This window comes from Paramisgurnus dabryanus, chromosome 20, assembly GCF_030506205.2.
Source record: "Paramisgurnus dabryanus chromosome 20, PD_genome_1.1, whole genome shotgun sequence".
In the NCBI taxonomy this organism is placed as follows: Eukaryota; Metazoa; Chordata; class Actinopteri; order Cypriniformes; family Cobitidae; genus Paramisgurnus; species Paramisgurnus dabryanus.
This window is the reverse complement of record NC_133356.1, coordinates 35,655,995-35,678,042: the sequence shown is the minus strand read 5'-3', so window position 1 is coordinate 35,678,042 and position 22,048 is coordinate 35,655,995. Positions and strand designations below refer to the sequence as shown.

At 37.8% G+C, this 22,048-nt stretch overlaps 1 protein-coding gene and 2 long non-coding RNA genes across 3 annotated transcripts in view; 1 reads left to right on the top strand and 2 right to left on the bottom strand.

Moving 5' to 3' along the window:
* The window catches only part of wdr11 (WD repeat domain 11), a 347,647-nt gene extending 335,604 nt beyond the window's left edge, over positions 1-12,043 (bottom strand). Inside the window, exons 1-2 of the mRNA XM_073812844.1 lie at positions 11,832-12,043; positions 6,809-6,920 (exon numbers count right to left, since the gene is read on the bottom strand). Coding sequence (XP_073668945.1) covers positions 6,809-6,920; positions 11,832-11,929 — 210 coding nt within the window. The 5' untranslated portion in view covers positions 11,930-12,043. The remainder of the gene's footprint in view (positions 1-6,808; positions 6,921-11,831) is intronic.
* A 2,899-nt stretch (positions 12,044-14,942) lies between these two features.
* Positions 14,943-16,842, top strand: LOC135730106 (uncharacterized). Its single transcript, XR_010525879.2, has 5 exons — positions 14,943-15,568; positions 16,084-16,177; positions 16,276-16,408; positions 16,491-16,591; positions 16,702-16,842. It is a non-coding gene; the product is annotated as an uncharacterized lncRNA (long non-coding RNA).
* On the bottom strand, positions 16,593-18,077 carry LOC135730098 (uncharacterized). Its single transcript, XR_010525873.2, has 3 exons — positions 17,769-18,077; positions 17,285-17,342; positions 16,593-16,887 (listed from the first exon to the last, which is right to left on the bottom strand). It is a non-coding gene; the product is annotated as an uncharacterized lncRNA (long non-coding RNA).
* Positions 18,078-22,048: the final 3,971 nt, after the last annotated feature.

The following is a 22,048-nucleotide window of genomic DNA, read 5'->3' as shown; positions in this document are numbered from 1 at the left end:
TAAACAAAACAAATGCTGGCTGGTTGAACACATTTTTTATTAAAGCTATATCTCCAATGCTGTATTCACTTTAAGAAAAACGAGCTTTTGCCGAGTCGCAGGTGCCAAGCACTTGCGCTGAATTTCTATCCGCTCTTGCCCTGAGAGTGTGCACGCAATTTATATCTCTTCAATCACTTCCATGCAATTGTTCTATATTTCCCGAAGTGTGTATGCGCTCAGACTGCGTCCTCTTGTGCATTCGCAAATCCATCAGCCCTCGCGCGCTCTCTGGAAGGTGGTGCTTTGGTCCGCAACGCTCCGCTGATCGCGCGTGCGTCTCAACAAATGGTCTCTTTGCGTTGCGCTTGGTGCAGAGTGCTCATGGGAGTTGTAGTTTCCCAGTGTCGCGTATATTAATGTTTGTGAAAGTACTAGTAAGACAACAATACAAATGCAAACGAATGCAAAATATGTTAAGAAACATTTTAAGTTCCCCTCCGTTTTTATTCACAGTGGTTTGGTCCGGAGTCTGACGAGTCCTGACTCGTAATTGAGCGATAGTGGAGCGTTTTCGGAGCGAGAGAACATCACAACGCTCCGACATAAAAAAAAACGCTCCTCGCTCCTGGCAAAATTACGCCACTCCGCTCCTCGCTCCGCTCCCACTCCGCACCGCTCACATACTCTGGTGTAAACGTAAATGGACAGCAGACTAGTGCGCTATTTGCAAGGGAAGGAAACTGATATTAGTGATGACCCACTGCATGGGGGCGGAACAATGAGGCAAGATATTCTCTCTAGGTCGCACAAGGTTTTGAAAAAGTCTCAATATGCGCTACCAGTACACCATCAGAACTCGCTTTCAGTGCTTCTGAAAACATTATAACCCCAAAAAGATTTCTCACTTGAACCGAGTGTTGTTTTATGGATGGAAGTGCTAAAGCAAGCACATAAGCGGCGATCCTGTGGGTGCTCCGGGGCTGGGCTCGGGCAACCATCGAAATGGCCAAGCACATATGCTCATTTGCTTTACATTTCGCGTCTAAAACCCATGCAGAAAACTTGACCACAGCAATTTCCTAATTTTCAAAGCGCGTGGGCACTTCAGATCAAAGTAAACTAAGCATTGCTTGGCGTTGTGACGAGGACCCACCGGCACCCACCCACTGTCAAAGAAAGCGGCACCTGTGAACATATATCTGATCCCCATTTACATTTTTATATTTCAAAATATATGTATGCATTATATATAAGCCTTAAAGCCTATATGCACCAATGTGCCTACACACACAGATTCTATAGTAAAATACTGCCACTGTCACAGCCCTAATTCATATCTTTGTGTAAATGGTGCCAGTTATGTGCCATTTGATGAATACTTGGGGTATAAGGTTTGCTCATGAGCAACCGTAAATTATGACACTATGGCACAGAAAATAAGTATAGCTTGCACAAATAAAAACATTTTTTTTTTTGTCAAATGTTAAATATGTAAATTGTGGGAAAAGGTTAAAACATTCATTTGACGATATTAGGTAAAGTTCAAAAGGTTAAAAGTAAAAGTTTAAAGGGGTGAAGATATGAGGTGTCAAAAATGTTCCTCAAGCTTTAATATCATCTTTGTATAATTAATACATCTTGCAACATAGCATAAAGGCACAATATGTAATTTTCACCACTAGAGGTCACTACACAACAATAACAATGGCATAGCTGTGAAAAAGCGTGGAACAATAGGACTAGGAGCTAGAGGCTGCATCCGAAACACCCTACTTCCATACTACAGTCGTGCTCAAAAATTTTATACCCTTTGTAAATATGACCAAAGAAGGCTGTGAAAATAAATCTGCACAGTTAACACTTTTGATATTTTATTTTAAAAATCTACAAAAATCCAACCTTTCATTGGAGAATAAAGCAATAAACCGCGAGAAGCAGTGGGTTACCAGTGCATTTTATAACAGCTAAGGGGCGTTGTTAGGCACGACGCGAAGCGGAGTTCCTAAAACCCCCTTAGCTGTTATAAAATGCACTGTAACCCCAGTGCTTCGAGGGGGTTTATTGCGTTTATAAAACGGTAACTTCATATGCATAACGTTAGAGGGATTTTATAAAATAAAACACAAATAAGTTGTAATTATATTAGTACAAATATTACTCTTCCGCCAAACAAAGTAGTTCCTAAGAATCAAGTGTGACTGACACAGAGCACAGTTCACAATCCAACACAGATGCAGCAAAGACACAATGAAAATATGATTTAAGACTGTGGTGTTTATTTGATAAATCACCATTCATCTAATTTATACATTACATTGATATTGTGCAACTGTTGAAGTGATGATCCAATATGCTTGGAAGCATGCTGAACTCTTTCCCCGTCAGCGTTTTTATTTTTTTTAAAGAAACATAAAATATCAAATGAAAGAACAGACCACCCGCTTTCAAACAAAAACAAACAAAAAAACGTTTCATCCTACCTTCATTTGTTCTCTTATCACCTCTCAAATTTTTTAGCTAAAAGCGGAGATAATTCCATTTTTGTGAAGAACTTATGTAAGAGATCAGATTCAAAGCCATCAAAACTTACACGCTGTGTTTTTAGTGTTGAGTGAATGCGTCAGTGTTTAAGTTGGGTAAGATCGCCACCCAGTGGATAATAGCGGACGTATGAACTTGAGTTATAAACTCCTCAGACAACGTTTTCTCTTTATCGACAAATTGACTCAACAATATTTATTGACCGTTATCTGGATATCGGCATTAATTGTGCAATTGTAGACAAATTAAAAATATGATTAAAGACACTGTTGTTTATTTTCATAAATCAGTACGCAGAAACAGTGGCGCAGTGATACTTATGTGATGTGGTCTGAACCGTGAGGTTACCGGTGTATTTTATCACAGCTTAGAACGCGTTTCAACCAATCAGAATGAAGAACCAGAACTGCCCGTTTTATAATCAAAATTTTAAATGGGGGGAAATCTCATTATGAGAAAAATATTTTTCTCTAATACACACTGCTCACAATTAATCATAACTTTTTATTATGATACCTTTTTGCAACCTCCTTTTTCCAAGAGAACACCTATAATGCCTGAAGAGTTTGGAGAACACCTGACAAGAGATCAGAGACCATTCCTTCATGCAGAATCTCTCCAGATCCTTCAGATTCCATGTTGGTGCTTCTTCTCTTCAGTTCATCGCACTCATTTTCTCATTTCCAAAGAACGCATCCCATTGAAGTTCCAGTAGTGTCAGTTACTTTGCAGATTTATTTTCACAGCCTTCTGTGTTTATATTTACAAAGGGTATGAATAATTTTGAGCATGATTGTATATCAGTGGTGGGCCGTCAGGACCAGCAGGGCCTTCTCTGCTGGCCCTAAAATAAAATCAAAATAATTTTTTCCCCAACAACAAAGTGTTAAATGTTTTTCTTTAGTATGCTATTTTTTTTTCATTGGTGTAATGTCCGCAAAATTCGTTAGTTTTGTTGATGTTGAACCGGAGTACCCTCACAAATTCACATAAAAAGCAGCTTATTCAGCTGGGGCCAGCTCTACAGATACTGCTAGGCTTGTGTTGAAGGACAACACATCTGATTTGTTAAAATCATTAGTGACAGAAACATCAACCAATCAAATTTTGACGTTTATTGACAGCACGTCCTCCGGGACTAGCGACGTGCCCAGCGCTACCCCTGACGTCTGTCGTCAATTTCCAACGTGAGCGCGAAATTCAGTTATTAAAGAAAATGACATCCGCTGTTGCAGATACACGCGATCTTTTTGCCCCAGCACAAGAAGTTATTTTGTTGGCCGTGTTTACTTTTTAATACGAGTAATGGGACATGGAATGATTCTGGCTTTGACAGTCTGAACAGCTTCACGAAGGCAGCTCTTAAACACCAAGCTCCGAGCGCCATAATAATGTCAGTCATGCATTTAAAAACTTTTGGTGAAAGTCTTGTGGATTTGGAACTTAACGAGTAGAGAAAACGGGAGATCAGCGTCCACAATGAGAGGGTCAGAAAGAACCGGGACATTCTGAAGCGTCTTAGTGAGTGACTGTGTTCTCTTTTTGGGAGACGATGAAGATTCGCTGAACAGGGGTAATTACTTGGAATTGTTAACGCTATAGCGGAGCATGATGCTGACTTGCGACATCATCTTGCCACGGCCACAGTTTTTACAGGACCGTCAGGAAAAAATCAAAACCATATAATAAATGCAGTGTCAGAAGTGTTAAATGATCACATCAAAGAAGAAATAATAAAAAAAATATTCTGTGGCAATTATGGTGGATGAGACGACTGACTTCAGTAACACAGCGCAGCTCTTATGTCCTCGGGTATGTGACTGAAAAGTGACGGGTGAGTGCTTTACTACTTGTCGAGTATTGTATCATGCAGATTGTGGTTTGTATCTGATAATAAGCATTATTAAGGGCTTATGCACATTGTTATTGAGTGGTTCGTGTTGCACTGATAGTAGCCTGTAGCATGTGGATGTGACACTATGCACACAGTGTGCATAGGGGGATTACATGATACATGCAGTGAAATGTAGTCTGAGTTCAACCCACCCTTACCTAGCATACTGTTTTAGGCTTATTGTTGATAAGCTGTCATGTTGCTGAGTGCCTGTATGTGCGGCCGAATATATGCATTATTTGCATATGGGTGTGTTAGCTGTAACAGATGAGTATGTGGTTTACATGCTTACTGAAGGCCCTGACTGAAACCCCACGGCACGCCACTGTTGTATATAGTAGGCAAAAAGCAGTAGATGAACAAATAGTGTGTCCAAATCCTACCCTTTAAAATACATAAAAGGGTAGACAAGAATTACCGGGAATTTGGAGGCACATATAACTAAAGTTGCGTCTGAAACCGCCTACTTACCTACTATATGGTAGGAGAAAACAGTACGTGAACAGAGTAGTATGTCCGAATCCTCAGTATTCATAAAATGAGTAGGCGAGAAACCCTGGATACCCTACTGCGTCCGCCAAAATTCCGAAGAAAGCATTGATCGATACTTTCTATCCCTGCTTTCCCAGGATGCCACGGGAAAGCAAAGCAATCATCATATAGACCCGAAACCAGCAACTCGGGTGTTTTCAAATGTATCAAATAAAAAACCGTGTGGTTCCTTCTGTTAAAATAGCATTTTTTGAACTTCTGAACATTAAACTGTAAATTGTTGAAGGTGTAAAGACTGTATACTATAATATATTTGTGATTTTGCTGTAAAACACGTATTTATAGCTAACAGGAGAGCTTCATTAAGCTCATATAAATTTTTTAAAGTGGATTTACACACACACACACACACACTAAATCACATCTTAAAGACACTTCTATTTAAAATTATATCTTCGGTACATTTTTGCGATATAAATATATAACCTTGTATGAAAATACCATACGAAAATTGAATGCAAAAGTTAATTTTTTGTACAAGACTGGTCGCATAAATTTAGTAAAAAATGTGACCGTTTTTTCAACAACACATCATATTACGTCACCAGAGGGAGTCGTCTCGTAGGCTCTACATTGGCTCAGTGCAGAGTAGGTTGATATTCAGTAAAATTAAACCGTTTTTGCCATTCGTAGGTCAGATTGTCGAGGTAAGTTCATGTTATCAAACACACATATCATTATCACCCATCTAATGTTACACAGTGACATGATCAAATGTTTTTAACAAGTGGCAGCTGGTGTGAATATGAGGGTCTAAAGCGCAGCATAAGGTTTCTGACTAAGCAAAAAATGCAAGTGTCAGCCCTTAACACAACACGTAAAGACACGCACATGTACAAACAAAATATCATACCCTATTCTGCTGAATATATTTAAAACTTATAATCTATGTGTTGTGTCATACGTTTTAGGTTGCCAAGTGGGTGCTGGAGGAGTTGTGTCCAAAGGGAACAAACCATTTCTTTGACATCTGGCATATTGGTAAAAGTATGTATATTGATGAAAGTAGTTTTTTTAGGTTGCCTATAATTACATTTTACTTTTTTAACATTTTGTAATGTTGCATGTTTCTGTTCTGAAACAGGTGTTGGGAAGGCTTTGAATGCTGCTGCAAAGGAAGATCTGAAGCTGTTGAGGCCAGAAAATAAATTGTACTTTAAAAGTGACAGATTTTTTATTTTTCTTGCCTAAAATGAATTTAAAAAAAATTAACTGCATTGAAACTGTAAATTGTTGCGGTCCAATAAAGTCGATTGAATTGAAAAAAATTCTGGAATGTTTTCCTAAAAAAAAAAACTGAATTTCTTCTTGACTGAACAAAGAAAGACATGGGGGTATGACATGGGGGTAAATTATCTTGATTTTTTTATTTTTTTTATTCCTTTAACCATCTCTACGTTATAAAGTTTCGCCGAAGTTTGATGAGGCCAGGCCGTACGAGTGCTGGAAAAATTAAGTTAATATCTGGAAGTTGGTCACTGACCTCAAAACTAAAACAAGCCCTTGCTGTTGCTTTGGGGATTGAGGGAAGACCTTGAGGGAAAAGCTTTTGAAACGGCGATCGAAATACCTATGGTATTTCCGTACTAAAACCTATAGTACCACAGGCGGGAAACTGATCAAAAACAAAAAGAGAGAGAGAAAAAAAATTATTTCTCTATCAGCAATATGAGCTGATCAGACATTCTGGGCGATTTTGAAATCCTAGACGGATACATTTTTTTAAGATCTAAAAAGAGGACATTTCACACCTGCCCAATCTGTCTTCTGTTTTGGCCAGCTGAAAAGCTATAAAATATTTAGTGTGTCACAAATAAAGGAACAGAATTGTAAACTTACTTTGACCACATTGGCTTTGTGTCTCTCCAGGACCTGAATAGTCTGAGATGTCTTTGGATCGATGATGAGGATACTGGAGTGACAGCCCTGAGCAATCAGACCCTGCCATCCCCTGTGTGGAAAGAGACCGAGAGAAAGAAAGAGAGGTGCTTTGTAATTCCTAATAATTGATGTGCTGCATCATGCAACATATTTAAAGGGCGTGTTGCAGGGTACATTTTTCAACAAATTTGTGCAATTTGCTTGTTGATAATAAACATTTAAACTGTTATCCATTGTATTTTATGTTGTTGGGTATCACAAAATGAAATATAATACGAAAAAGTACAGCGGTTTGCAATGAATCTCCTTTCCCTCACAACGCGCTGCATTACATCACAGGGAGAGAATTTACCAAAGCCGCCTTCAGAGCATTAATTGAGAGCGTTCTTGGAATTGAGAAACAGCCAATGACAACTCTTTAGGTCACAAAGTGTGCCTTCCAGCATGTCATGTGTGATATAATATAATTTCCTGGGTTTTATTTTAATCAAAATCCATAATCCTTAGCCAAAATCACATAGCTCACGTTTACAAGCCAGTTGTAACGGTGGTCGCTTGGTTAAAGTTAATATTTAAAAAAATATTTCCCTAAAGGGGAATCGAACCCAGATCGCCCGTGTTGTAGGTCCATGACACCACCACAGCGCCACAATGTCACATGATAGAAGTCTCTCTCTAAACTCTCCAAGTAGCTTCCACTAAAAATTCACGTACAAAAAAGTGTTCGGGCACCAGACAGGACTTATATATGCAAGCTTAATAACATTACTTACTAGTACAAGTCAGCATCGGTAAGAAACCCCTCCTCCTTCTTTAGTTCACGCCAGCCAGCAAACGCAGGCCCAATATAATTGATCCTCGTCCTTCATTTTATTCTGTCACTTTCCCCTTTTTTCTTTCTGGTCTCCTCTGACAAAACCTTGGGTTTCTTTTTTTTAGTTGCTGCTTCGGCCATGACAAAAACATCAGTAAAATAGACAGTTGTGCTCTCACGTCCGAATTTTAGGAAGTGGAGGAAGTGACATAAGCCGTAAAGCAGATTTTTGTAGTTTTTTGTTTTGTGCTCAGGTTACTACCCGAAACCCCAATTTTAAAAGTACGAGTAAAAGCGATACAGACCCGTCAGGCTATGGTGGACATGTCATTCAACCTATTTTAAGTCGATGTACCATCACAAGGGTCTTGAAAATATATTTTAAAGGTTCACTTTAACCTGCAACACGCCCTTTAAAATTAAAACATAATTACGCTACAATTTGACTCAGTTGATAGCGATACACCAGACGGACATAATTGTATTGTTATGTCCCACCCACTGGGGTTCAGTTGTTTAAAGCGTAACTAAACCCCGGTCAGAGCCTTACTCCACCCACTGGCGATATTTGAAAAATGCAAGAAAAGTGGGCAGATCCCAACGGAGATAGAAGGGACGAACTAAGTGTGTGGTGAGATCGTAACAAGGGCATTGTGAGCATGAACCTGCTTACGTCACGGGGCATTTTTTAGACCCAACATCCAATATGAAAATTCAACTGCAGTAGCCACCGTTCAACCTGTTGAGGGCATCCCTCAGACTTTTTACACCATATATTGTAGAATTTAAACACTTTATATCCAAATGTAAAAAAAACTTACTAAAATCAATGAACAGCACTAACAAAGACCATTCTTACAGATCATTAACTAAAAAAAAGTTGGTTTAGGATTTAGTTACTCTTTAAAATCACAATAAGTTTGTCCAGCGGCCATCGGGCAAGCTGGTTCATCATCAAAGAAAATGTGTTAAATTAGGTGACGTTGACGGCTGACAAAGTAGGGCAAACCAAAACTGATGTGAAGGAGAGGGAAGCAAAAAAAGTAAACGGGGTTGGAAGAAGTAAAAAAGATTTTACTTTTTCAAAATTCTATTGGGGTAGGGGCCTGCTTGTTTAGGTGATTTTAAATATCAAAATTGGCTTTCAGAGATCATGCACCTTGCCTTTAACTCAACAAACACAAGATCTAATTTCACCATAATATTGTGATTTGCAACTAAACTGTCAGTGTAACAAAACTGTTAAATCAGTGAAATTTTTTATTTTAATCGGACTACTTTCAAATTAGGGCTGTCACAGTTATGAAATTTGGATGACGGTTAATTGTCTAATAAATTGTGACGATTATGACGATTAATTGCCTGTTTAAGGGCTTTGCCAATTATGATGATTAATTGACTGTTTTGTTGCTTTGAAATTTAATTCTCATACTTTTTTTTTTTGTTGTTTGTTCATGAAATAATTTTCACACATTGAAAGTGTCAGAAATTATCACAATGAGGTCAAACAATCGCGATGAGACAAATATTTAAACATTGTGACCCTATAGACCCCTTCAAGGTTTGTAAACATTGAATGACTATCGGGTGCACACGCAGCATGGGGTCAAACTGTTCATACCATTAAGGCTTTCTAGTTTAATCTAACAGGGCTGAAAAATGATGACTAACCTGAAATGAAGTGAGCACTACAAACACAAGCCTCTTTGATCTTTGCATTGTCCCAGTCTGCACGTTTAATTGCTTGCAGCCACAGATGTTGTATTTTTTGAGATTCTGTAGGAATCCCGAAAAACTAAACGGCAGACCTGGTGCGATTTCAAAGCCCACGACGCAAGTAGGCAGTTTTGACAATCAATCTGCTGCAATGACTTTTCTGACCCCGACACAGGGAACCACCTGTGACGTGAACTATGAAGGGGTCTATTTCAAATTGGTTTATTTCATAAACCAACATCTCAGACGTTATGTCAAAACATTATGATATTTCAAATCAAAAAATGACTTTCTGTTACAGAACAGGGCATTAATTCACTGTAGAAGACATTAGGACATAAATAATGTTTATCAGGCATTTTGGAAGACAAAATAAGTGAATATGGAAATAAATTTGACATCAATATGCCTATAAAATACTAGAAAAAAATCAAATATCCACTACAGATAACATAGCATAACATAACATATAGTTTTTACCATTTGTTTCTTATGCTCAATGTGATGACATGAAAAAAAAATTCCAAAAACTTTTTGGGGGGTCTCAGGAGGATAGCGTGTAATAATGACAGACATTTAGTGTGTGTAAGGGCATGTTTATGTAATCCTTATAAAAATATAACTGTTTGTGCAGAATCTCACAGTGCGGAGTGAACTTCACAAGAGAGCAAGGTGTGTGTATTTACTGCTATTTGCTATGATAACTGCATATGTGCACTTCCTTACTATAAATGCAGTTTACACAATGTGACGCTGGATCAATACAATGTAGTTTTCTTTCCACTGTAATAAGTATTCGCTCTGTTCACCTCAGTTTAAAAAAACCCACAAGGTGATTTATGTTCCCTGTTTTGTGTTATGATTCTAACGCGAAGTCAGCCCTTATAAGCCGTTTAATTAACGTAGCCCGTATACGCTAATTAACATAAACTAGAAATGCGATCAGTTACACACCAGTTTTGTAACGCAATATGCCAAGGGAAGTATTTTTATGCAGTCGTGAATCGAGTTGGTTGTGATAAAACTGAAATGCAACTAAGGCTAAACTAGCCCAGTTATGTTATAAAGCTTCTCAACTTGCAACAGGTTTAAGAAATCAATGGAAATCTATGTCGTAATCTGCTATAGTTGTCATTCATTTCATTTTAGAGCCCTTTTGATTAAAAAACAGTCTGAAGAATCATTTAATAACAGTATAGCTGTTTTCTTAAAGAGTAATAAACCATAAACCAACTTTTTTTAGTTAATGATCTGTAAGAATGGGGTTTTATTAGTACGGTTCGTTGATTTTAGTAAGTTTTTTTGACATTTGGATAGTTACAATACTGGTGTAAAAACGTCTGAGTGCTGCCCTCTTCAGGTTAAACGGTGGCTACTGCAGTTGAATTTTTGTATTGGATGCCTCGTGATGTAAGCAGGTTCAAGCTCACCACGCCTTGTTACGATCTCATTACAAACTTAGTTTGTCTGTCGTGTGTGTAACAGCTCAAGTATACAGTATGTCACTGAGACTGCCTGTGAAAATCAGAAAAGTCTCAAATCTTATTGTGAGATAAAAAGCATCACAGTTTTATTTCAAGCATTAATTTCAATCGCTGACATGACATTACTCAGTCAGTATTAAAGATATCAAGTTTACATTTTCACAAAATGTTCTTTACATTATATAGGATGATTTTATGTGGAAAACAGTAAATTACAAAGAAATACTTCAGCTGGGTTTTCACAGGCATGATCACATTTATCTTTAATCTTTAAGAATGTTGCATTTTCTATGAATATTTGATTTAATGTACTGTATTTTTCAATTAAATTAACATTGCACTATAAATTATCTTAGCTGCAGACATTTTAGGTTTCTATAAATACTAATAACTGTGGTCAAAACAATAGCAAAATAAATAGTTCTGTATTATTAAATTACAGACAAAGATTTTGAAAAGCTACAGTAGGTTGGATTGTATGTTTGGTGCGAAATGGGTATGGTGGGGGCCCGACCCCCTATTTTTTCATAGGGCCCAAAATTGCTAGCGGCGCCCCTGCTCATAGTATTGCTTCCCCATGATTAATTCCTTTGCCGTTTTCCCCATTTTTGTTAGTGTTTGCTAAATGCCTGAATTTAAATTTTCATGCTAAACTGTGTTGCTTATGTTTAAGTAAATGACCTTGGATAGTTCGTAAGGAGGTAATGCAGTTTTATAAGTGTACATTTATTAAGTGTAACGTTACTGTAGTGCAGACGACTTATTTACATGGATTGTGATGCTGCGAATACAGTAAGTGCTCAATAACAAGCCTGTAAAGTCTTAAAATTAAAAGTGAGACTAATCAGTTGATAGTCGGTTGGAATTTGGTCTTTTAATACAAAAAGCCACATAAGTATGTCTGTTAACACACATTTTTAAAACTGTAGAAGTAAACTAAAAATAACTAAAGCTTAACGCAACTCACCAGTCCACTGCTGTCTTGTTCTGTAAATTAAGGGTTCCGGTCAGGGTCCGGGCAGCTAGTTTAATGTTAACAGTGTAAGGAATCATGTTGAAAACCATATGGGTAATCTACAAGTAAAATGTAAATATTTTGGGTAATGAATGGTTGAGCTGCTTATTAGCAAGTGTTTATGGTTCGTCGTTATAATGTTCCGAAAGAAACGGTTTCGTCAGATGTTTAGTTCCTCTCTTCACAAATGAACCGGTTTTGGCTAGAGAGGATACAGCTACAGTCAAATCTCGCGAGATGTTGGGTTTAGGATTAGGATGAAAACAGCGCTCATCAGGCGAGATTTCACAAGATTTTGGCCGTAGTTGTATCTCTTCTAGCCACAACCTAAATAACCATAGGCTGCATCATAACCACACTTGCGGTCTTTGGACTTGACAACTTGAATACTTACATGACGTATTTCCTGTATTTTGCCCAAGTGTTCTAGTGGGCGTGAACATCCCAAGTGTGCATGTAAAAATTATTCACCTGATGGGACCAAAGAGTATAGAAGCCCAAGAGGCGAAACTCTGTTGTGTTATGGGTAACAGCATAGATATGTATATAAAGGCCTTTATATACATATCTATGGGTAACAGTCTGTAGATGGCGCTGCGAAGCCACGGCCGCCATTATGGACTGAAAACTGCTGAAATCGTTAGCGCGCCTCACAACTGTTCCACACTCTTCCATTCTATGTCAGTGCCTCTTCTCTCACAAAAAGAAAAAAATACAACAAAACTTCTCATACACAAATGTTCACACAATAGATGGTGGTGTCTGATTAATTACTGAGATCTTATGGCATTCAGTCAAAATACATGACAATGGCTCAATTTTAGTACTGTTTATAGTTCATGTGTGCACTTGCTAGATTGCACATCTTTTTTGTACCTTTCCGCCTGTAATAGGACATTCACAGATTGTTTTTGTTCTTGCCATTGAAACGTTCACTGTGTGCACTTTCACTGAAGATGTTGAAAAAACTTGTTAATATTTTTGTGATATTCTATGTAAAAGATTAACTCTTAAGAAATGTTCATTTATAATTTTATTTATTTATTTTTCCAAATCATATATATGGTGATGTTCACTTAAAATCAACATTTGAATAAATATCTTATTACTGTGTGTCTGCCTATATATTATTTCATGAATTTCTGTTATTCATATAACAAGGAAAATGCATAATAGAACATAAATATTGATAGATTAAAGGTTTGCAGTAATTTTATAATTGTATCTTTGCAAACCGTAAGTGGGAGGCTAATGAAGCCGATTAGGTAGGGGAACATACCCTTACGAAAAAGTATTATAGGAATCTTATAGTATTTTGGGACAAAATAGTAGGAATCTTATAGGAATACTATAGTAATTTGGGACATACTATAGAAGTACGATAAGACTACTATAGAAATACTATAGCAGCTTTAAAATGTTATAGAGGTATTAGAACATCACAGAAGTATGTTATGTTCTGTAATACCTCTATAATATCCGAACCGCTATAGTATTTCTATAGTAGTCTTATCGTACTTTTAAAGTAATATTTTGTCCCAAAATATATTTTCCTAAGGATAATTAGGCCATGCATAAACACGTTGTTTTCGTATTTAGATATGACGACCAGAAAAAAAATAAGTTATGCCAAGTTTTTGGTTCAGTGCCATTGACTCTCATTATTTTTCGGCGTTTTCCTTCAGTTTTCAGGCCATAATGGCGGCCGTGCAGTCACGTCATGGGGGCAACTGTTGCTATGGAGCGTTCTATTGAGTTTCGCCTCTTGGGCTTCTATACTCTTTGATGGGATTCACCAGTGGTGTAGTCTACGACGTGATACGCAGGTATACGCCGTATACCCACTAGGAATTGTCAAGGATTTCCGTATACCCCCCACTAAAAATAGCTTGATGATGCGTAACAGCATGGATTTGTGACGTTTCAAACTTTTAGTCATAATTTAGAGATGAAGCACTGACCATTAGCATGCTACACTTGCTACTTTCGCGGGTTGAAATGCATATACATATTAATCTATATATTTGGTGTGTTTGCCGAACTGCGCGATCCGATCGGCGTATGAAATCAAATTACTATAGCTGCGCGAAAGTGACTAGGGAGAATAATGGTGTGGCGCCACAAGAACCCACAGCAAAGTACAACAAAGTACCGCGAGAGCGATTGCAGTTATCACATGGAGAAATCTGCTTTGAAACGCTCTCGCGGTAATTTGACATCACCAAGAGGTCTGCTTAGCGCCGAATGAAGTCAAACCTGTAGTTCCTCTTTCAGTGTTTGTTTGTGCTTCACAGTGTTAAACTTCCTTTCTCTGTGTTCATTTATATATCTACGTTCAATATATATATAATCTTAAACTTCTGTGAGGAAATTCATGTCTGCGTTGACGTTTAGTTCAGACTTGCAAATTAAAGATAATTTTCTTTACTTTGGTTTGGGTGTCTAATATTATGCTACACAGTGCTCCATACTAACTTTTTTCACTAGGAGCACAGTGGCCCCAACTGAATTTTAGGGGCGCAACCAGAAAGTTTAGGGGCATGGGCACATACCGTAAATCAACATGCTAACCAAATATTCACATTTCTACTAAGGAATACCCTGTATTAATGATAAATACTTTGATGATAGATGCAGAAAGTACAATGTGCTGTTTTAAATTCAGTGTCACGTCACAAAAAAGGACCAATTTACTGGTCGCACATGTGTGACTGGATGTAAAATTCAGTGGCACATTCTCAAATTTTGGTGGAAAAATGCAACCATTTGGTGGCCGTCTGGAGCCCTGCTACTACATGATGGTCTTGTAATAATAATTAAGTAAAAGCCAATATTTTATTTTTAGACACTGCTTGTATTATATGCAAAAAAAATAAGCTTTTTATATCAATGACTATGCAAATTTGAGTTAATTCATGGTCATCTTAAATGTTTATTAATTAAAAACATTTACACCATTAATTACACATGATAATGTTATCAATAGTTGTCAGATAATAGCTATTGAAAGAGTGGATATTTATTTTCTTCTTCAATGCATGTGTTAGCCATGGATTGAAGATTGTAAACAGTTTATTTAATTTTAATTAACATTTGAATAATTAAATTTAATTAAAGAGCACCTATTATGGGATACACGTTTTTAAACATCATTTTGTGTGTAAGTGTGTATTAGTACATGCTAACGATATTCAAAAAGTACATACCTCAAAGAAAACGATGACGCGAGTTATCGTCTCTAACGTTCGAGGACTACAAAAAACACTCGGATTGTAGGCAACAGTTTACTTCCTGGGATTAGTGACGTAGATAAGACCAACATTATCATAGTTCAGCCCTCTCTGCTTTGCTTGGGTACGCCCTCAAAGACGAGGGTGGGGAGCGCCGAGTCAGAAGAGAGCTAAAATGGCGGAGGTTGGGAGTCCCTGCTTTTACTCTGTTTGCAAACTCTTGTTTCATCGTTTAAGCGATTAAATCTCTCGAGTAGACGCTGTCTCTTTAGATGCAAGGGCAAAATAGCACTTTATGGACTTCCACAGAGGACATCATGTTTAATACGGTTCCGGAAAAATCCAGTCAGAAGTTGTTCACGGAGTTTTCACAATAACTGCTTCTCATGAACCGAAGCTGGATTTGCGCGACGTCTCCTCCTGAAAGTTGGATTACTGTGCACTTCTGGATCACAGGCTGTAAGTATTCACGTTTATTATTTGCCTTTTACTGTACATTACGTAACCGGTAACCGGAGATTAACATAATGTGCGTGTAGAGCTAAGCTTGCAAGCGAACTGTTTTGTGTTGTAATACTGTATTTCATAAACAACGTACCATATTTACACACGTGTATGTTGAATTATGCAGACTATCGTTTTTTATCAATGTTGGTTAAGACATGTTTACAAACTTGCTAAGTTACCAGCTTAACTGTTACCGGTAAAATTTGTTCTCATGATCAAACTCAAGAAACTCTAAGTACAGATGATTTGTTTAAAGTTATATGTATTTTACTGTTGTATTTACTTGAAGCTTTCTTAGATTTTGAAACGAAGTAAACACGTAATGTGTGTTGCTAATGTTGGGCCATGTAATATGTAATACATTAACGTTTTAATGAATAGTATAACGATTTATAGTCATGGTACTCTATTGTTATAATATGTCTTTTTGACTGAATACATGTTTGTTTTATTTGTCTATATCCTAGATTCGCAGCTGGACACATCCTTCTACACTGTATGCAAACATGCAACATCATAACACACAGTACAAGGAGTCAGACTGGCATATGAGGAGCAAAGGTGTGTAACACAAATGATGTATTTAGCTAGTGAAACCACTACCAGTCTTAAATGTATAACTGATGATGACAAAGTTTTTTTTCTCTGCATAATCATAGGAACCCAGACAGTAGCATCGTTTCACAATGTTTCCATCACCATCATCAGTGGATGCCTTTGCCGTCCGTAGCCTGAGATTTCAGATTTGCAGCAAAAAAATTTGATTTTCTCATTTATTGGAATGCTATGCAGGTATTTAAGTATTTTAGTAACTGTGTTAAATAAAGTAGTATTTACTTTTACAATAAATTTATGCTTGCTTATATTTTTACAGGTTGTACCTTGCAGCCATCCATTACAATGTCACCAAGCCGTAACAAAAGCAGGAGAGGGAAAGTACAAGGCTATGTTCCCAAAACACACAAATGACATACCGTAAGCAGTAATGTTTTATTTCAAATACATTCATAATTAAAAACTTAATGTATGAAGCAGGGAAATAAATGATCAAAACAAAAGATTTATTGACTGCAATATTTCTACAGTTATGTGGATGATGTGATCAGGCTTGTGTTTGATGAGGTATTTGAAGATAAGCTGAAGGAAACCCCGATTCCAATGGACCTGGCATCACAGTTTGAGAAACCTTCAAAGGAGGACGTGATTGCATGCCATCTTCAGTGCAGGGGTCGTCGGAAGCCAACATTCCAATCAGGAAGCTCCAAGCATATCTGGAGAACAACACACGACAGGATGATAACCCTAAAGTGTCATCTTAGATAGCACCAGCTGACAAAGCTTTGATATGCCATTTATCTCAATAGATAGCTGTAAGAAGTGAATTGAACAATTTTTGAAAGAATAGCACAATATGGTTACTAAAGTATGTTTATTTGTATATTGTTTAACATTTAAATATATATTTGTAATAAATAAACTTTTGACTGACTACTATATTTTCTTTAAAGTTACATCTTTTGTTCTTTTGGGTACTTTGTTACTATAATAATACTTTAGTGTTATTGGTTTAAAAATGTAATAAAACTTAATCTAGTCCTGCGCCTCAAAGGCTTATAGTCGGTACAATAAATGTTCTGTGAGTAGGGATTTAGACAATTTGTGCAAAACCTGGATGATGAATCACGCAGGTAAGAGGCCCTGGAACCTGTTGCATTCTCCTTAAAACCTAGTAAGTAAAAACATAGCACAGTCTTTCATAATAAAGTTTACCATAGTGAAATAATGTAGAACTAACATTCATTTCAATTAATACTTTCTTTGTGCTACATTTGGTGTTTCCATATAGTTTGCACAGTAAAATAGTATGTAAGCAGTATTTTATAATTAAGTTTACTATAGTAAAATAATGTAGAAATTACCAAGTGAAATCGTTTTATAATCATTTCAACAAATACTTTATATGTGCTACATTTGGTGTTTCCATATAGTTTGCACAGTAATACAGTATGTAAGCAGTCTTTTATAATAAATTTTACTAGAGTAAAATAATGTAGAAATTACCAAGTGAAATCGTTTTATAATCATTTCAACAAATACTTTCTATGTGCTACATTTGGTGTTTCCATATAGTTATGTAGTACGTTATAATTACCTTTTGGATGTCTTTGCAACACATTTTCGTCTTCGTTTAGCATTCTGGCAGAGCTAAGGACACCTAAAAAAGTTAAATCCAATCGCATTCATTGACGGAGATCGTTTATATCGTAACGGCCTTCTGAACTCTCTGGATCGAGCTCGAAGTGGTAAGGCAGTACAGACACCATCGTTTATAGAGAAATATAACGCTTGTTTACGTTGCCTCTGAGGCTGTGACTCTCAGTCAGAATCTGTGTCAACCCACGCGTAGTCAGGGGCGTAACCTTTCAAACACACGCCGAACCCAGCTGACCAATAACAGTTGAGTAGTCATCTGACCAATCTGATTACACTAGACATTTTGGGAGGCGGAGACAGGAACTAAACCGAGCGTTTTCCAGACAGTGGGAAATCAGTGAGGTATGTAAGCAATTTATAAGACTCACAATGCATTAGTTCAAGTTTTAATAACATGTATGTACTATGGGATATTGCAATAACGTGCTAACGTGCCAATTTATTAGCATAATTGGTGCTCTTTAACTTTTGGCCCTGAGTTAGATGTTGATTGACACTAAACCGGTCTAAAAATCAGTCCAGTTTCCCCAGCTGTTAACCCATTGGCTGTTAAAGCCTTTTTTATTATAATAAACTGACATGTTGATAACACATTCAGTTTATGTGTTTATGAGTACACTTTAAGAATGCTCTCAGTTACATGAAGATCCATACTGTATACATCTGTGAGTGTGGTGGTGTTTATGGGGTGTCTCGCTGGGACGAGTGAGCATAAGGGTGAGAGGGAAAAATCACAGTATAACCACTACAAAAATCTAGACTACACCACTGGGACACACTTAGCAAGTGTTAAAATGCCAATCAGGTAATGGCAGCAATCTGCACCAAAACATATTCGTTTTTTTTTAATTAGGCTACTTAAAATATATATTTTTAAGGTTTTCTTTAAATAAAATGAACACATAAACAAATGAATAAAATATAGCTGCAAGCAGCGATGACGGGCCCTCGCACGTTTTTTTACCGCTACACGGTGCCTCCGAGAAAACGATGCACGGTGGGCATGTGCATCAAGTGGGTAAATATCAGTGGACTATTTCATGTTGCTACTGACCCATTTAGGTACAGTAGGTCAAAGAAACCCCATATTTTAGACAAACGGGGGCGCTAGTCAGCCACTAAATAGACCCGCCTTTATCTGACGATATATCATCTACAATGTCTCGGCATCATGTTGACCACTTCTGGTGTCAATCGCATGAATCCCATACAAGGAGTATTTAAAGGTTCACAGCATGTAGCTGTTGTTTTGATATGATGCAAAGAGAAGACCCGTGAAACGGTTTAGGTTTTAGCCATGTTAGTTTTATCTGAGTTAGCCCCGCCCTTACATTTAGACTTCAGGGGTAGTAACAGGTGACTCGTTTATGACGTATCATGACATCTCCCTTTTTTTTTTTTTTACATACTACAAATAACTTCAGTCACCTTGTATATCACCCAACATTACAAAACAAAAGTGTATCACTGTACATATAACACAACAGCTTTTTTTTTTTTTTTTTTTTTTTAGAACATTTCAAGTGTCCATATAACATAACACTGTCCTTTGAACTGTGGCTTAGTTTAACTTAAGGAAAATTTAATCATAGAACTACTCTTCAATAAGCCTTCTTGGTTTTGAGACTACCCGTCCACTGGCAGTTCTCACAGGTAAACTTGAGAGCTCTGTGGGACTAGCATCTCTTTTCCATGTTTGAGTGTCCATTTCCTGTTTTTCTTCTGCGTTGTCACAACTGTTTTGTTCAGTCACTTTTTGTCTATCTGTGTCCTTCTTTGGTGTGTCACTTTGTTCATTTGTTTTCATTAAAAACTTTCTGTTCCTTCTGTACACCTTCCCGTCAGATGTCTGAATAACATAAGATCTCGGCTGCTCAGAAAGTTCAGTAACTTCAGCTGGATTCCATGTGCCATCTTGCCATATTCTTACATTGTCACCAACCTGAAGCTTCTGAAGAGGTTTGGATCTTTGATCGAAATATTCCTTCTGCTTCTTTTGCCTGTTTTCTAACACCTGTTGTACTGGGTTAGTTACTATGCTAGGCTTAAGCAACTCTGATGTGATTGGAAGTCTTGTTCTTAGTCTTCGACCCATCAACAGTTGAGCTGGCGATGCTCCAATATCCTCCATGGGTGTGCTTCTCAGGTTCAGCAGAGACAGGTAAGGATCTTTTCCATCAGCCTTTGCCTTTTTTAGCATATTTTTAACAGTCTGTACTCCTCTTTCCGCCATCCAATTCGATTGTGCGTGATGGGGGCTTGAGGTTTTGTGTAGGAATTCCCACTCTTTCGCAAAAACTTGAAATTCATGTGAGCTAAACTGTGGCCCATTATCTGAAATTCCTGTTTCAGGAATTCCATGTCTGGCGAATTGGGACTTCAGATGGGAGACAACTGTTGTACTTCTTGTATCTGTTCTCAGCCACTCGACTTCTATGAACTTGGAGTGATAATCCACTAAGATTAGATACTCCTTTTGGTCAAAGGTAAACAAGTCAACTCCTATCTTCTGCCAGGGTCTTTCAGGAACACTGTGTGGAAGTAATGGCTCTTTGCTTTGACGTTTCTGGTATGTGCTGCACACATCACAGTTGTTTACCATCTCTGTTATGCTTTGTGACATTCCAGGCCAAAAGAGAACATCTCTCGCTCTCCGTCTACAGCTTTCTATGCCTAAATGACTTTCGTGGATTCGCCTTAACATCTCTGCTCTCATTGATGTTGGAACTATCAGCCGTTCTCCTTTGAACAAAACTCCGTCCACAACTGAGATTTCCTCTCTGAAGTTCCAATATCCTTGTATTTCTTTTGCTGCTTGGCTCTTCATTTCAGGCCATCCATCCAGCACTGTTTTTGTGAGTTTTGTCAGAATCACATCGTTTTTTGTTTCCTTTTTGAATTCATCTAGTTTCTCATTTGACACAGGTAGGTTTGACATTACCATATGCACCTGAGCTTCTATTTCTTTATCAGGAGAGTCGGTCACAGGTAAGTATGCTCTGGATAATGCATCCGCTATATACATCTCCTTACCTGGCTTGTACCGTACGTTCACTTGATATTTTTGTAATCTCATTAACAGTCTCTGTATTCTAGCTGGAGCACTGCTCAAAGGCTTTTTCATAATTGCTTCCAGCGGTTTGTGGTCAGATTGTATGTCTACCTCTCTTCCATAAACATACTGATGAAAACGCTCCGCTCCAAACACAATCGCCAACATCTCCTTTTCTATTTGCGCGTAACGCTGTTCTGTTTCAGTTAATGCATGCGATGCGTAAGCCACTGGCTTGTTTTCTTGAAGTAAAACAGCACCCAGTCCGCTTTTAGATGCATCGACAGAAAGTGTTACTGGCAGACTGACATCATAGTATCTGAGCAAAGGGGCCTCAGTGAGCATTGTTTTCAATTTGTTAAATGCGCGCTGATGTTCCTCCTCCCAATGCCAGGCTACATCATCTCTGGTAAGTATACGCAAAGGCTCCGTGTGTTGTGACATGTTTGGAATGAACTTTGCAAGGTAAGTGACCATGCCTAGAAATCTCTCAACATCCTTTTTGCATTCCGGAGTGGGCATTTTTCTGACTGCCTCTATTTTGGTCTCATCTGGTTTCAAACCATCCTTTGCGAAGATGTGACCGAGATATTTAATTTCCTCTAGGCCTATCTTGCATTTCTCCTTATTCAGCTTGAAGTTCTTAACCCTTGCTCTCTCAAGCACTTGCCTCAGTCTGTAATCATGCTGTGCTTTTGTTTCTCCCCAGATCAAAAGATCATCAATGTACGTCTCAACACCTTCGATTCCTTCAAAAAGTTGTCTCACCGTTCTGTGGAAAACTTCTGGGGCTGAGTTGACTCCAAATGGGAGACGGAGGAATTTGTAGCGGCCAAAAGGAGTATTGAATGTACAAAGGCGAGAGCTGGCTTCATCTAATTTGAGTTGCCAAAAACCTGAACTTGCATCCAACACTGTAAAGTATTTGGCTTTTGAGAGACGGCTTGTTATTTCTTCTACCGTTGGTAACTGGTAGTGTTCTCTCATAACCGCCGTGTTGAGATCTCGGGGGTCTAAACATATTCTTAATTTCCCATTAGACTTTTCCACAATCACTATGGGGTTGACCCACTTGGTGGGCTCTTCAATTCTTTCTATTACTTTCAGTTTTTCCATTCTGTTCAATTCTATTTTCAGGTTTTCTCTCAGGGTCACTGGAATTTTCC